Source organism: Bos indicus, chromosome 17 (genome assembly GCF_029378745.1).
Source record: "Bos indicus isolate NIAB-ARS_2022 breed Sahiwal x Tharparkar chromosome 17, NIAB-ARS_B.indTharparkar_mat_pri_1.0, whole genome shotgun sequence".
NCBI lineage: Eukaryota > Metazoa > Chordata > Mammalia > Artiodactyla > Bovidae > Bos > Bos indicus.
This window is the reverse complement of record NC_091776.1, coordinates 65642385-65659009: the sequence shown is the minus strand read 5'-3', so window position 1 is coordinate 65659009 and position 16625 is coordinate 65642385. Positions and strand designations below refer to the sequence as shown.

The following is a 16625-nucleotide window of genomic DNA, read 5'->3' as shown; positions in this document are numbered from 1 at the left end:
GCATCTTCACACCAGGGTTGGGTCCAGCTGCCCTCTCTAGGGGAGCCTGGAGGTGGGCACGCCGGCCTTTGAGAGGGGAGAGGGGAAGTGGGCAGAACAGGGCTGGCTGCGATGCTTGTCACCTTGGTCAGGAAGGCGACCTGTTTCCTGCCAACTTCCTGAAGCTGCTCAAATGAGACCAAGGAGCTGAGGCTTAGGCCTCAGACTGGGACGGGTCACTGTGCTGCCCTGAGCCTCAGCTTCTTCCTCGGTGGAGTGTGGGGGGTTGGCTGCCTGTCCCTTCAGGCCTGCTGGAGAGCTCAGAGCTGGTGCGCCTGGATAACTCGCCCTGGGGGCGGGTGGGGGGGCTCCCACCCCATGAGAACAGGGCCCCGCTCACCATCTGCAGCTTGATCTGGGAGCAGGGGGCTTTCCTCTTCACCGCGGCCAGGCTGCTGGCGAACGTCCTCCGCACCGCGCAGCTCCGCTGCTGGGCCTGCTGGGAGGTGCCCTCCAGGCCGGCCACGGCCCGGCACACGGGGGACAGCTTGGCCCGGGACTGGAACAGGGTCCTCAGCTCCTCCCTGGCAGGTAGGCGGGGAGAGAGAGAGGGGCTTCAGGGGTTTGGGGGCAAACAAAGGGGACCCTCTTGCCTCTGGACATCTGTTTCCTGAAACCATGTCCTAGCTGCCAAGTCTGTTCATAGTCCCTTCTCCCAGATGATCCTTTGTTCAAGGACAAATGCCAGCATCTTCCTCCATGCCTCTCTCCCTCTCCTAACCTCAGAGCATCTTCCTTCTATTGGATGTTCCCGTCACTTACATACCTGCAGGAACTCTGCACAGCCAGCACTTTCTTAGAGGGTAAAATCACCTCGGTTATCTCTAGAACTGGTCTGAGCAAAGCAGGTGCTTAGTCTGTCCAACAGACAGTTTGAGCACCAAGGAGACCCTACCGAGCCCCAGGATGAAGCTGGGACCCAGGGAAGGCCTCAGGCTCTCTGGCTGCCCTGGCCTCTCCCCTCCACTATAAGCCTGTGGGCGACTCCCCTGCAAATCCAGGCCCCACCCAGACCAGCCCTCAAGACTCTTATCCATCCCCACTCTGGGCCCAACTGACTACACAGCCATTAAGAAAATGAGTCTCGCCAGATGCACGGAGGTTGCTAAAAGCAGTTCCATGCCTTGCGGAGCACACAGACTGACAATGGCGCAAAGATGCTCGGGTTGCAACAGAAGTCTGGGGAGACAGCCTGGAGAGCTCCCTGGAGGCGGGAGCCCTGAGAAGGCAGGCCGTGGGCACCCTGCCTGGTACAGGGAGAGGAGGTGGTGCCCACAGCCCTGACCCTGCATGAAGATGGCCCCATCAGTGGCGCTGGGAGACCCGACCTCTGGTCTGCAGTGTGCAGTGTGGCCTGGGGCAGTCACGGGTCCTCTCGGGACCCCCCGATACACGGCACAAAGGTTCAGTGAGCACAAGCACCTCCCGGGAACCCCCCAGCATCCCCGAGAGACTAGAGGGGCCCAGGAATCACAGTGCTACACAAGCAGTCCTGGTGAATCGGGATCCTGACTGCAGAACCACGGGCCAAGAAGAAGCGCTGTCTGCCCTCAAACCCACCAACCCGTGGCTCTCAAGCCTGCAAGACACCCTGCTGGGATTTACTGCCACACCTGCCATACTCCTACTCGTGAGCACACGCTGCTCCTTGTCCCAGAAGGTTCCACACTCACCAGGCCACCTGGCTAACCAAGGTGTGCCTGCCCTTCCCCAACTCTATACCCCTCACTCAGCTTGAGGGTTTCTGAGCAGCAGGGGGATTTACAAGGAGGCCACAAGATGTGTGTTGAGGGGTAACCATGAACCAGGTTCCTTAACAAGCCATCCACTCTGTTATGTCACCAAAGCCTTACATCACACTTGTAAGCTTGGCAGCATCATTCCCACTTCTCAGACTGTGAAACTGAGGCCCAGGTCATGCAGCTTGAAAAAGGCAAAAGCAGAACCTGAGCATCTGCCTGACTCCAGAGCTGTGCAATGTGGCCTCACCCAAAAACCCTGAGGTTGCAGAGAAGGAAAGGGGCTGCCCAGTCACCCAGGGGGGCACGGGGCTGGGCTGGCCTAGACTCAGGTCCCCCGGCTCCCCCTACAGCACTCCATGTGCTTGTTACTCTCCTTCTGCCCCATCCTCTGACTAGATCTCTCTCTGGGAGCTGTTTCCCTGAGCCCCCACTAGATTTTTCCAATCAACGCTGACTATCCAGCTCTGAGAATGCCTTCCAAGGATCACTTAGACCCAAATTGTATTCTGACTCTGCTACTCTTTTGTTATGTGGTCAAAGGTGAACCACTTCGCCTCCTGGGGCCTCAGTTTTCTCATTTATAAAATGGGGCTAGGGATACAATTGTTTTAAGGATTAAAAAGACCCTTATAGAAACTTCCCTGGTGGCCCAGTGGCTAAGACTCATTGCTCCCTATGCAGGAGGCCTGGGTTCGATCCCTAGTCAGGGAACTAGATCTGCATAACTAACACAATATTGTAAAGTTTAAAAATAAAATAAAATTAAAAAAAATAAAATAAAAGGACAGTGAGCTAAGACTTCCTTGAGCCAAAAAAAAAAAAAAGACACAGCACAGTCAGATAAATAAGTAAATAAATACATGTATGTTTAAAGACCCTTATAAAGTGCTTCCTCTGCACAGCAGGGAGTTAGTAAATGTGGCCTCAGCTTCACACGCGCACGCACACACACACACACTTCCCCAACAGGCATTTTCCAATAGCTCTCTGAATTCAAGGCAGCCCTCTGCCAGCACATCTGAGCAGAGCAGTCAAGAAATGCAGTCAGCTTTTTTCAGGCTGCAAAAAGTTATCACTTCGGTTTTATGATCCCCTAGTTGGAGGATGTCCATAAAAGTCCTCCCAGTCACATCATCTCCCAGATACTTAATGAATAAGAAGTCACAGCTTTCTAGCTTTTGTTCCACCTCCCCAGACGGCCAGCCTTCCTCCTTGGCTGGACTCAGGCCAGTCCCAGGAGATGCTGAAGCACTCCTGTTAGAGTTACGGGTCTTTGTGTCATTAGGGAAGGGTCCCCGTACCAGCCCTCCATCACTGACTGGGCTGCTATGACTGCACGGCCCCAGCACCTCGAACGCCCCCCGCCCATCCCCAGCCCTGGCTGGGCTTACCTGTTCGAATGCTGTAGGACCTGGGGGGCGTCCAGGGCTGAAAGGTTGGGTTTGGCCCTGTGGAGCCAGCCCGTGAGGTCATAGCGCACAGGGTCGTGTCCCAGCTGGTGGGCGATCTCGCACTGGAGGGGCTGCTCGCAGGCCCGGAGGGCAGAGGCTCCTGAAAGCAGACACAGGGCATGAGTGCCGGGGCCTAGCGGGACACTCTGTCATGGCGTGGCGTCTTTGAGAACACGCTTTTCCCATTTTGATGGGACTCAAGCGATCAGTTCTGGGCACTGCATTTCCCCTGCTTTGTGCACTTACACGCACAGCTTCCAGCCTGCATTCCGTTCCTCCTTGCTTCCTCTGTCAGTCTTTCTGATGTGGACTGTTTTTAACGTCTTTATTGAATTTGTTACAATACTGTTTCTGTTTTACATTTTGATTTTTCGGCTTCGAGGCATGCAGGATGTTAGTTCCCCGAACAGATATCTAACCCACGTCCCCTACATTGGAAGGCGAAGTCTTAACCACTGGACCACCAGGAAAGCCCCTCCTCCTTGCTTTCTTAAATCGAAGATACCTGCGTTCCCCATTAGCGCGTACCATCTTTGTGATTTTAGCCAGAACCATGAATCACGTGGACTGTTTTTTAATGTTTTCTTTCAATCGACTCAGTTTTACAGGTAAAATCCATTTGTAAAGAAGCATTATACTGCAGGTTTGGTGTGCCAGCTATATTTACTTTCTAATATTCATGGAAATAAATACACAATTATTAAATATTTTGAAAATATGTGTAGGTACCACTTAAAATTGTCTGGAATACCAGTTGCCAAATAAACACACAGCAAATTCTTGGGAGATGCTGGTGGACACCTGGTTCCAAGGGACAGAGTGGGAGAAACAAAGGGGCTTGGAGTTAGAGAGGACCTGGGTTCAAATCCTGACCTGACCGTTTTTATAGTGGGACAGGGGCCAAACCACCTAAACCTCTGAGCCTCGGTCTCCCTCCGCCCAGTGTGCACCTTAAGTGAGAGGCAACAGCCAGCGAGCCGCACGTATTCTGCTTGAGTGAACGTTCTCATTAACTCAGAGCTAATCGGAAAGCCCCAGAGGCAAAAAATAATTTTTTAATACCAAAATGTCTGAGTTAATGTGTCTATCAGTCAGTCCAGGACAAGAATTGCTGCCCTGGGACCCGAGAGGCTTCCCGTGTCTTCAGGCCTCACAGAGAGAGGAAAAGGCCTTCAAGTCCTGCCACCACCACACCCTACAGGACACCTCTGCCTCTGGCCCCATTTTCTGTGTCTTTAGGCTAAAAGTCAGGATCCAGGAAACACTCCATTTGAGAACTCTGGTTCACCCGATTCTGCATCAGAGCAGAGCAGGGGATGGGTAGGGAGGAGGCAGTGGCAGGGGTCCACAGGGCCCTGCTCTGGCCCAGGCCCTGGGGAGACGGCAGAGCACAAGATGGATATCCTCTGACCTGGGGGGGTGGGGCACATATAGGGAGGTCGTTGGGCTGATGAGAAGCAAGCCAAGAGAATAGGTCGCCAAACATCCCAGAACCCAGAAGTGGCCCTGAAGGAGACGAGGAGGGCGTCAGGAAGGAAGTAGTGTGGCTAGAGAGAGGACAGGGTCAGGGAGGCCTCTGTGGAGGAGCGCCAAGCAGGGAGCCAGAGGAGGAGGACTACAAACACTTCTGGGTGCACCCGAGCCCCTCTGTCCTCACCCCAGGCCCGGGGGGTCACCATCTTACAGGCGAGGAAGGAGGTGACTTTCTACAACGCACGCACATTGCAGCTAACTAGTGGAGCGCGGGTCCAACCCAGCACGCTCGGGCCCAGTGCCTGGGCGGGCTTCTAACAGCTCTCTCTCTCTTGGCTTTCTGTGGGTCTGGGTGAGTTTCCTCCTCCACAGTCCCCCAGGAAGAAAATAACCGTTCCAGAACCCTGGAGACATTTCCTGAAGACAGGGCCCACAGGGCCCTGGTCAGTCATCAGGCCTCTCCAAGGCCCCAGGCACTCCCTAGAGGTGGGGTGTGGCGGTGCCCACACTGCCCGGCTCAGACTAAGGGCCCCACAAATAGCAGTTCCGACTGCCCCGCCTGATGGCAGAGGCCAGTACCTCAGAACACAGAGATGACCTTCTGGAATAGAGAGGATCATGGGCAGCATCACACCAAGCACTATGACCCCCACCTCCAGGGTGAGGGCAGTCCAGGGTTGTGTACATATATACAAGTACACAAAATTATATTTCATGACTGTGTCAGTAGAAAGAAGGATTGATATTAATAATACGTAAATATATTACATTGGTTTGCTACAGCTGCCATAACAAAGCATTACAGACTCTGTGGCTGGAAGCCTAAGGTCAAGGTGTTGGCAGGGTTGGTTTCACTGAGGCCTCTCTCCTTGGCTTGCAGATGGATACCTTTTCCCTGTGTCTTTCTTTGTGAATGTCTGTGTCCTAATCTGTCCTCTGAAGGACCAGTCATATTAAATTAGGACCCACCACAGTGACCTCCTGAGAAATCTGTATGCACGTCAAGAAGTAACAGTCAGAACTCGACATGGAACAACAGACTGGTTCCAAGTTGGGAAAGGAGTATGTCAAGGCTGTATATTGTCACCCTGCTTATTTAACTTAAATGCAGAGTATATCATGAGAAATGCTGGGCTGGATGAAGCACAAGCTGGAATCAAGATTGCCAGTAGAAATATCAATAACCTCAGATATGCAGATGACATCACCCTTATGGCAGAAAGCAAAGAACTAAAGAACCTCTTGATGAAAGTGAAAGAGGAGAGTGAAAAAGTTGGCTTAAAACTCAATATTCAGAAGACAAAGATCATGGCATCCAGTCCCATCACTTCATGGGAAATAGATGGGGAAACCGTGGAAACAGTGAGAGACTTTATATTTTGGGGCCCCCAAATCACTGCAGATGGTGACTGTAGCCATGAAATTAAAAGACGCTTACTCCTTGAAGAACAGCTATGACCAACCGAGACAGCATATTAAAAAGCAGAGACATTACTTTACCAACAAAGGTCCGTCTAGTCAAAGCTATGGTTTTTCCAGTGGTCATGTATGGATGTGAGAGCTGGACTATAAAGAAAGTTGAGCACCAAAGAATTGATGCTTTTGAACTGTGGTGTTGGAGAAGACTCTTGAGAGTCCCTTGGACTGCAAGGAGATCCAAGCAGTCCATCCTAAAGGAAATCAGTCCTGGATATTCATAGGAAGGACTGATGCTGAAATTACAATACTCTGGCTACCTGATGGAAAGACCCAACTCATTGGAAAAGACCCTGACGCTGAGAAAGATTGAAGGCGGGAGGAGAAGGGGCCGACAGAGGATGAGATGGTTGGATAGCATCACTGATGCTATGGGCATGAGTTTGAGCAAGCTCCAGGAGTTGGTGATGGACAGAGAAGCCTGGCATGCTGCAGTCCACGGATACGCAAAGAGTCAGACACAACTGAGTGACTGAACTGAACAGTGACCTTAGTTAAACTTACTTTAACTCTTTAAAGACCCTGTATCTATAGGAAGTCCCATTCTTGGGTGCTAGGGGTTAGAAATTCAACATACGAATTTTTGAGGAGGGGGAATACAGTTCAGTCCACAATATATACTTAAAACATGTTTTTGCCTTAAAGTCCATTTTTTTCTTCTACTTTTAACAGAAATTAAAAGATTGTCATGGATCCCTAAGAGTACTGTGGGCCCCAGGCACAGCCCCTTCTGGGCCCAGGCAAGTCACCACAGAGCCAAGCTCTCAGGAGCCATGTGGGTACTAATACTCTGGGTGTGGTCCCGGGAGAGCAGCTGGATCATCAGGTGCAGAAGCGCTCCATGTGTGTCCCGGACAGAGGCTCCAGCCCAGCAGCACTGAGCGCTGTCCACATCTTTCTCCAGCTCCTCCCCCAATTTCTCATAAGCCGCTCCAGTCAGAAGGTCACCCCAAATACTCCCATCGGAGCTGCACTTTTCTCAGCGGCCAGGGACCTCCACGCAGCCAAGTCACGGCCATTCTTCAGCCACGCCTCACTCAAACTTTCAAGTAGCATTTCCTTCGGTTGGTCTGTCCCTCCTCCTGAGGCTTCCGGAACGCCACCCCCTCTCGTCCCCTCTCCGACATCCCCGGCCACTCCTCCCCAGCTACCCTTGCTGGGCACAAGCCTTGTCCCTGGAATGTCCCAGGGCCGAATCCCTGGCCGTCTTCACTGCCAACCTTCATTCCTTTAGTGATCCAAACTAGAACTGTGGTCCTCAATGTCTTCTTACAGATACTGGCTTTTTTCTTTACCATCCATCTCCTCTGCTGGAACGTCAGCCCCTCGGTGGACAGTTTTGTTTTGTTCACAGATGTATTTCTCAGCCTCCATTTCAGGTGCTCCAGAAGTATTTGTTGAAGGAACCAGTGCATGAACAAGCCCACAATCTGACCGCCATGTCGGGCGGGACCTGGAAGACCCCACAGTGCATTGTCTTCTTACAGGCCCGGGGGCGTCTGGGTGGAAGGGGGCTTACTCGAGGCTGAGAGGCAGACATGGCTTGTGTTGAATCTGCCTTCTGACATGTACCGTCTGGGTGATCACAGACAAGCATTCTCTACAAGCCTCTCTCTGGAGCTCACTTTCCTCATGCTGGGGACAGGGTTGGGGGGTAAGAATACGGACCTCTAAATACGGGACAGAATTTGACCAGACACTCTACGCAAAGCCCTGAGCTCGGCCCCTGCATGGAGTGCACACAGCACTCCTCCAACCCCTGGAAAGACGGGGATGATATTCTTCGATGTATCACAGCCTCGGCCTCGTCAGCAACAACTGGCAGCTGATGACCAAGCTCTGTGGCTACCTCCCCTCACCCCACCAAGGCAGTAGAAATTCTGGAGAGAAGGCAGCCAGGGAAAGCTCCATCTCCATTGTTCAAAATGCTGTGAGATTGTTTTGGTGCCACATTGGTGAAACTACAAATAGATGGACTTGAACTTAAAGCTGATGGATGCCAAACCCCATGGCCTCTGAACTCAGTTTCGCTCCAAGCGTCCACTCCCTTGCACTTCTCCTCTCACCAATCCAGCCCAGCAGCCAGTGCTCGGCAACTCCGGAGTCTGCCCACCTCCCCAGGGAGGCGGCTCCTCTCACCTCCCAGCTGCCTTCCTCTCGTGTCTCCACAATGCAGTCTTGGGAACCTTCTAGAACCCGAATCTGACCATAGCTCCCACTGCCTAGAATCCCACATGGCTTCTCATTGCTCTTGGGTTAAAACCAATGTTTTCTGTGAGGCCTGCCAGGGCTGGAGGTCTGAGCCCATATGACATCTCCCTGTTTGTCCTGCACCGCACCCCTGGCTCTCCGTCAGATTTACCTGCAGGCCTCTCCTGAGAGGCTCTGGCTGCCGGAGAAATGAGGTCCACCTGACACCCACCACCAACCCCCAGTCTGCCATCTCAGGCTCAGGAGACTCACGTGTACTTATATGTCAGCTTGTCATCTCCCACCCCTCCCTCTCCCCAGCAAGGACAGGGGTCTAATCAGGCTGTTTGCCTCCGTGTAGATTAGAGCCCACTCAGAACACATGATGAAATCATGAATGGATGAGCACACGAATGAATGAAGGCACACACCCAGGCAGGTGCACAGCCCCCCGAGTGCAGGCCTTGTCAGGGCTTTGAGGAGACAGAGTCCAACTCCCACCGGGAGTGATGATGAGGAGGAGAGGAGCCCCCCCACCCACCCCGGCTCCCTCCCTCACCTTCAGCTCCAGCTCCTTTCTTCTCAGAGGCAGCACAGAGGCGCTCGAGCACCACGCTGTCCTGGGAGCCCTCCACCCGGACCTCCTCGTCCAAGATCCAGAAAAGGCCCCTGGAGTCCTCGGCACCTCCTCCGGCTGGCAGGCGCACCTGGAGGGAGACCCAGGATACACTGAGGAGCCCCCCGAGAGAGACTTCTCATCTCACCTAGGGAGTCAAGGGTCTGTGGCCCAGGCATCAGGACTCAAGACGTGCTGCTCTGGAACCATGCTCGGCTCACCCCCAGACTCTCAGTGGAGAAGCCACAGGACTACCAATCTCTTGGTTACAAGGGTCTGGATCCTGCCTCTGTCTTCATATCCTGGATGACCCCAGGCAACTTATTGCCCCTCTCTGAGGCTCATCTTCCCTTCTGCAAAATGGAGACTGACAACACTGTCCTCCAAGGTGAGGATTTAACCAAAGCGAGCCCTCTGTACACCACACATCCCTGGCTCCACGTGGGCAGCTGGTCTCCTCGTGAGCAGCCTAACATGAAAGGATGAATCCCATCCCCATCACGTCTTCTTAGAAGTCTTTGTATTTTTTATAGTAAAATCTCGAGAGGAAAAAGGCACCAAGAACATCTTAGAGAAAGTGAACTTGCCTCAACCACACAGATATGAAATTTTAAATCCAGCACCAGCATCAGAGACCCTCCAGGCGACCCCTGCATCTCCACACATGGGAGACGGGGAGAGGCCTGGGGATCTGCAGGGCTTATCCGAGGGTCCCCAGTGAGCTGATGCGTCCAAACATGGTGTCAGACAGTTAAAGAGGAAATGTGACGTGTATGATGGCCAACGGTCCCAGTGTGCCCAGGGTCGGGGCTTCCCAGGACACGAGGATTTCAATGCTAATTTAGCAACGTCCCTGGTAACCAGGACAGTTGCTCACTCTGACACAGGAATATCAGTCCACACCCCTCTGAGAGGGGTCCAGCGAGGGGAAGGGACACGTCCAGGGTCACATGGAGAGGCCCAGGGCACAAGTGTACCTGCCCCTGGGATCCTGGGTCTTCACCATGGCCTCTCTTGCTGGAGCTGAAATCTATAGCCAGCCCCTCCCAGCTGTTCCAGCCACTGCCCAGGAGTCCTGGGGACACCAGGATCTTTTCCTCCTCACACTGTCTGGGTGGTCCCTCAGGCTCTCCCCTCCCAGGAAGGGAGGAAGCAGGACAGGGACAGGGACCCAGCCCGAGAGGCACCAGGGAGCAGCAGAAGCAGCCGTGAAGGGCCGGCAGGGCTCATAGTCAAGAGTGCTTTGCAGGACAAGGTGCAGCCCGCTGCGAGCTGAGAGAAGCCAGGGAACCGGGAAAGGTGTCCAAGTGCAGGAGAAACGTGACCAGCAGGACACCTACTGGGCGTCACCCACCCTGTGGGGCTGTTTGTCCCAGATCTCACGGGTGTTCAGGACAACCCAGTTGTACTACCTGTTGTTCCCATTTGGGTGATGAGAAAGCCGAGGTTCAGAGAGGAGAAGTGACGCGCCCAAGGTCACCAAGATCAGCTTGGAGCCCGGCAAGTTCCATGGCCTGAGCCCTTTCTTTTACAGCAGGTTGGGGGGAGTTGGGGGGTGGGGCAATGAAGGAGGCCAAATTCCAGTGTGATGGTCATGGACTGCTGAGAGAGGGCTGAGCAGAGCGGCAGATCAGGGGTCAGCACAGTGGGTTCTGGGGGCAGGGAGAGGGAGCCAAAGACTCGGGGATCCCCAAACTAAAGTCTGTCTGCCTCCAGGGAGCTCAGGGGCCTGCATCCAGCCTCACCCCCATTCTCCATCCCCAGGGGCCCCCGACTGTCCCGGTCTCTGCTGGGTGCAGCATCTTCGTCTGAACACCTGACCTTGCCAGGTGACAGTGCCTGGAGGTCACCGGGTACCAGCCCTGGAGCCCCGGCTCCGTCCACAGACTGCAGGCATGACTGCATTCTAAGACGCTGACTCGGACTCTCAACCTGATGGGATTGAAATGCTGGTTGTCTAGGCTACACCCTCAGACCAATCAACACAGAATCTGGGAGGGGGTCCCCAGGGTCAGTGTTTTGAACAACCCATGGGTCATTTGAGGTGCGAACAGAGCTGTGATCTAGTAGGTCAAAGACTCCAATCCGCCAGTATTTCGATATAAAGCCCAAGAGGCATCTGAGAGCCGTGGTTCACGGGGCCCTGTGTTACCTGCGAGGGGGTCTGATCCACCACGGCCACCGAGGTCCCCGGGGACGACTCCGGGAGGTCAAACTGCACAGGAACATCTTCCTAGAAAGTCACACAAGTTCAGCATCAGTTCCTTCCGCGAGCTGAGGGGGAAGAAACGTCTGGAGGAGGCTGAAGAGAAGCGAGGGCTTGAATCTCACACCTTGGCCCTTTTTACTGTTATTTTCATCGTGGTGCTACACACATGGCATGAAATTTACCACTAAAACTATTTATTTGTTTGGTGGTGCAGGGTCTTGTTTGCGGTGTGTGGGCTCCAGTTTCCCTGCCCTGCCCTGTGCTCAGTCGTGTCTGACTCTTTGTGACCCCAGGGACTGCAGCCTGCCAGGCTCCTCTGTGCATGGTGATTCTCCAGGCAAGAGTACTGGGGTGGGTTACCGTGGCCTCCTCCAGGGGATCTTCCAGAACCAGGGACTGAGCCTAGGTCCTCCGCACTGCAGGCGCATTCTTTACCGTCTGAGCCACCAGGGAAGCCCCTAGTCCCTGACCAGGGAGCAAACCTGGGTCCCCGCATTGGGGGTGTGGCACCTTAGCCTCCGGACCCCCAGGGAAGTCTGCATTTAAGTCATTTTTAAGGGCATAGCTCATCGGCAGAAAGCACATTCACATCGTTGTGTAGCCTTCCCCACCATCCAGCCCCAAAACTTTTCATCTTGCAAAACTGAGACTCGGCATCCAGTAAACACAAGCTCCCTGCTTCCTCTCCCCATTTCTGTCTCTATGAGTGTGACCACTCTAAGTATCTCACATGAGCAGAATCACACAGGATTTGTCCTTCTGTGACTGACTTGCTGCAGTATAGTGTTGACTTGCTGACTTGCTTAGTATAGTGTTCTCAAGGCTCATCCAGTCACAGCATGTGTCAGGATTTCCTTCCTTTTTATAGTTGAATGACAGCCCCTTGTATGAAAACATCACATTTGTTTATCCATTCATCCACTGATGGACACATGCGATGCTTCCACCTGTTGGCTATTACGAGTAATGCTGTCATGAACACGGGTGTACAAATCTCTCTTTGAGACCTTGCTTGGAATCCTTTAGGGTGGATACCCAGAAGTGGAATTTCTGGATCAAATGGTGGTTCTATTTTTAATTTTCTGAGAAAACACCATACTGTTTTCCACGGCAGCTGCACCACTTTTTATTCCCAGCAGTCCACATGGGTTCCAGCTCCTCTACATCCTCCCCAGCAGTTCTTACTTTTTGTTTATTTTTAGTGGGTGTGAAATGGTATCTCAGTGTGGTTTTGATTTGCATTTCCCTAAACTAGTGATGCTGAACATCTTTTCATGTTTATTGGCCATTTGCTCATCTATTTTGGAGAAACAGCTATTCAATTCCTTTGCCTGTTTAACCATTTTCTTATTTATCTTTGGTTGTGCCATCTTTGTTGCTGCGTGGACTCTTCTCAGTTGTGGCAGCAGGGGCTACTCTCTAGTTGTGCAGGCTTCTCACTGCAGTGGCTTCTGTTGCAGAGCATGGGCTCTAGGGTGTGCCTGTTTCAATAGTTGCACCTTCCAGACTCTAGAGCACAGGCTCAGTAGATGTGGTGCGTGGGCTTAGCTGCTCCAAGACATGTGGGATCTTCCTAGACCAGGGATTGAACCCATGCCTCCTACATTGGCAGGTGGATTCTTTACCATTGAGCCACCAGAGAAGCCCTTTGCCCATGTTTAATCAGGTTCTTTGTTTTTATCCTTTTAGCCTTGGTACGAGAAGAAAGGATACAGACCAGGATCCCAAGAGCATCCTAATATTGTCCATCCTGCAGGGTTGTCAGCAATCATGGTGAGGTTATCAGGAACTGACGACTCAGTGCAGACCCTTCTAATATTTACTGAGCACCCAATAAGTGCTGGGCTGAGTGCTAGAGAGAGCAAACAAACTCTGGAAAACAACAGCTGGCATACAAAAGTAATCAGAAATATCCAGACCATGCAATGTTCAAAGATATTCATCACGGTGTTGTTTCTAACAGCATAGATGTGGAAATCTCCCAGGCAAACTCCGGGAGATGGTAAGGGACAGGAAGTTTGGTGTGCTGCAGTCCATGGGCAGTCGTGTCTGCAAAGAGTCAGACACGACTTGACTACTGAACAAATGTGGAAATCACCCAGGGGTCCAAAGGAGAGCTGAGATAGAATCTGACGCAACCAGAGACATGCATCCTTTCTAAGAGCTGTGAATGGTGGAGGAAATGTGAACAACATAAGGCTATGAAGAAAAAGCAAACAACAGAATCGTATATAGATGGACGTGAAATCTACAGAGAAGACCATGTATGGGGAAATGGCTGGCGTAAGATACTGACAGAGGTAACAGTGGTTGCCTCTGGGTGCTGGGGTAAAGGAGATGGTATTTTCTGCTTCTGGACACTGATTTGCACTTGCCAGTTTTTAAATAAAGAACATGTTTTACTTTGATAATAAGAAATAAAGTGAAATATTATGGGAAAAACATGATGGATGCTACCACATGCAGAATGCCTAATACAGATTAGGCATTTTCTAGACCACTTCATCAAATGTTCAAAACAGTGTCTTTAGAAGGTGTGGTAACACCAGGGAGGAAGGAGGGAGTAGATGCCAGGGGGCATCTGGGGTGCTGGCGATGTCTCCTCTCCCCTGGGTGGTAGCTGTGTGAGTGTGCTCAGCTGGACAAATTCACCAAGATGAGACGTATACTCTGGATTTAGGCATTTGTCTGTGTAAATGTCATAGTTCGATTTAACTTTTTTTAACTAAGTAAAGGCAGGCATGCAGGAATGAGCCTGAACATCCTGACCCGCGTGCAGAGCCTCCTGGAGGGCTGCTGCATATTCACCTTTGGTGGGTGCTCCCATGTTATGACCCAGAGACTGTGCAAACCACACGATTTTCACCCACAAGTGAAAAGGGCATGAAGGGCCTTCCACACAGAGGCTGCAACCTAACTGCTGGAGAACACTTCAGCTTGGGTGTGTGGGTGAAGAGGAACTGGTCAGCCCAAACAAGGGATAGCTGTGGGAGCAGGGCCTGAGGAGCCCCAAGCTCTGAACGGTAAGAGAAGTGTAAGAGGCCATGGGAGACAGAGGGAGATGGGGGAGGAGCAGAGGCCCTGGCAGCGAGGCCTGCAGTTTGGGTTTTAATCAGTGCTGGACCAGACAGCATGAAGCTAAATCCAGGATGAGCACCAGAAGCCCCAGCCCAGCCCAGCCATACCTCCCGGAATCGCTCCAGCGCCGAGACGAAGGTCCGCTGGTAGAAGAGCAGCTGCAGGCGCTCATGGATGTAATTGTGGCACAGCTCCTCGAAGGTGGCAGCCCGGTCTCTGCCCTGGTGGCGGGGGTTCTGAAAGCCCGGAGAGTCCACCACCATGATGGAGGCCATGGAGAGGTGGTGGGAGGAGAAGGATCTGTGGGGGAAAGGAAAGGAGCCCCGAGAGGACATGGAATCTTAGAGCCCTTCTGGTCCAGGCCCCCCGCTCCCCCATCACAGAGATGGAGAAACCAGGGCAGCATGCTGGGCAGGTCTGCAGACCCAGCAGAACACACTTCTTGTGGGCTGTGTGACTTTGGGAAAGTTACTTAACCTCTCTGAACATGGGTTTCCCCCAATGTTAAATGGTGGGAGGGATGAATAGGAAGACCCAGGGGCTGCAAAGAAAAAAAAAAAAGGAGCTAAAGTATGGGAAGTGCCTCCCCTGGACATTGCAGGCCATTAGGACACATGCTCTCTCCACCAGGCCAAGACTGGAGAAAATACTTGCTTAAGGCTGCACCACAAATTTACTATAACGTTGCCTAGAGCCTCCTTTTCTTTCTTAGTGACACGTGGCATCAGAAAAACAACTTTGTTCAGTATCTGCCTCAGTTTACAAAGTTCTCTCTCTCTCTTCACCTCCCTGGATCCTCTTGACAAATCTATGAGGGTAGATGGAGAAGGGACTATTTGCATCAAAAACCAAGAGTTAAGAGACTCTAGAGTCACATGTGGGTTCCAACCCTTGGTCAGCCATAGCGGGGCTGCGTGTCTTGGCAGAGTGGCCCAGAGTTTCTGAACGTCTGCCGTGGAAGGGCTAACGATGGAGACAAACTCAGAAGGCTGGTGGGAGGGCTGGGTGTGATAAAATGTCCATGGCTCTGAACATGGTAAGCGTCAGTGTTTTTTGCTATTATTCCCATCAGCATGAGCAGTTATATGCTTTGGAGAGTCCTAAGTTTGAACTCAAGCGCTTCGCTGTTATTTGCTGAGGTTTTCCATCTATAAAATGGGGCCAATAAGACACACCACACAGACATGCTTGAAGATTAAGTGAGTTAATGTTCAGAAAGCCAGACGCCTGCTGGATGCTTGTAAATGGCAGGACGGGCAAGTGTAGTCATCACCAATACACCCATTTCCCTGATTTGGGCTCCCAGAACCCCAGAGCCAAACAGGAAGCAGCCACCCACTTCCTGCAATTCACCGATAAATGCTTCTTCCCCTGAGCACGCACGATCCCCTGGTTTCTAGATAATGTGTCTGCAATCTCAGAGGGTAATTACTCCAGCAGGAAGAGAGGGAGCCGACTCTATGTCCGCAGAGAACCCCAGCTGCGCTGCTGCTACGCACCAGCCTCATCCCTTGAACAGGATGTCGGAAGCCTAATTACGCTTCCCGCTTACACGGAGGAGGCGGGGGAAGCCCTTCCAGAAGCTCTGGATCGGCTCCACTGGAACTGCTTAGATTTCCCAGGGTTCAGAGCGGCACTCCCCATGATAGAGAACACAGGCTCCCAGTAGTATTACCTGCAGATATCTGCAGTGCTTTATGATCACAATTTAGGAAGAGTTGTTCACAGACATTTTTAAATTTATCTTTTTTTTTTTTTTGATTTCTTATTAAATTTATTTTTATTTATTTTTTAGCTGTACCACGCGGCATGCAGGATCTTAGTTCTCTGACCAAGGACTGAACTCATGCCCTTTGCAATGGAAGCGCGGATTCTTAACCACTGGACTGCCAGGGGAGTCCCTTATTGACTTCTTTTAATCTTTGCAGTGACCCTGGGGAACAGACCTATTGAATATTTCACAGGTGCACAAGGGGAGGTCAGAGAGGTGAACTGATCTGCCAAAGTCACACAGCCCGCGGGTGGCCAAGGTAGAATTAAAGCCAGCACCATCCAGCTCAAAAACCCACTCTCCAGCTCAACAGAACCCCACTCTGCTAAACTCCCCAGGCTTGGGCTCATTCACGTGCTGCAAAGAGACCACCTCTATACCAGAGGGAAGGCTGCCGTTACCTGTTGATGAGCGAGACCACGGCGGCAAAGACCTCTTGGTACAGGCCGGAGGCCATGCCCTCCACACACTCCACGCCTGTCATCTTGAGCCCTGCAGTGGGGAAGAGAGGAGGGTGGGCATCCCGCGGTCAGGACCTTGCCTGGGGCCAGGGACGTCACTGCTGGCCTTAGAGGACCTT

The 16625-nt window shown here is 52.3% G+C and overlaps 1 protein-coding gene across 1 annotated transcript in view; it reads right to left on the bottom strand.

Annotated features, from left to right (window-relative positions):
- MYO18B (myosin XVIIIB) overlaps positions 1-16625 on the bottom strand; it is a 223757-nt gene that overhangs the window by 151645 nt on the left and 55487 nt on the right. Inside the window, exons 14-19 of the mRNA XM_070769757.1 lie at positions 16447-16537; positions 14382-14574; positions 11140-11220; positions 8931-9078; positions 3173-3332; positions 380-563 (exon numbers count right to left, since the gene is read on the bottom strand). Of these exons, the coding sequence (XP_070625858.1) occupies positions 380-563; positions 3173-3332; positions 8931-9078; positions 11140-11220; positions 14382-14574; positions 16447-16537 (857 nt within the window). The remainder of the gene's footprint in view (positions 1-379; positions 564-3172; positions 3333-8930; positions 9079-11139; positions 11221-14381; positions 14575-16446; positions 16538-16625) is intronic.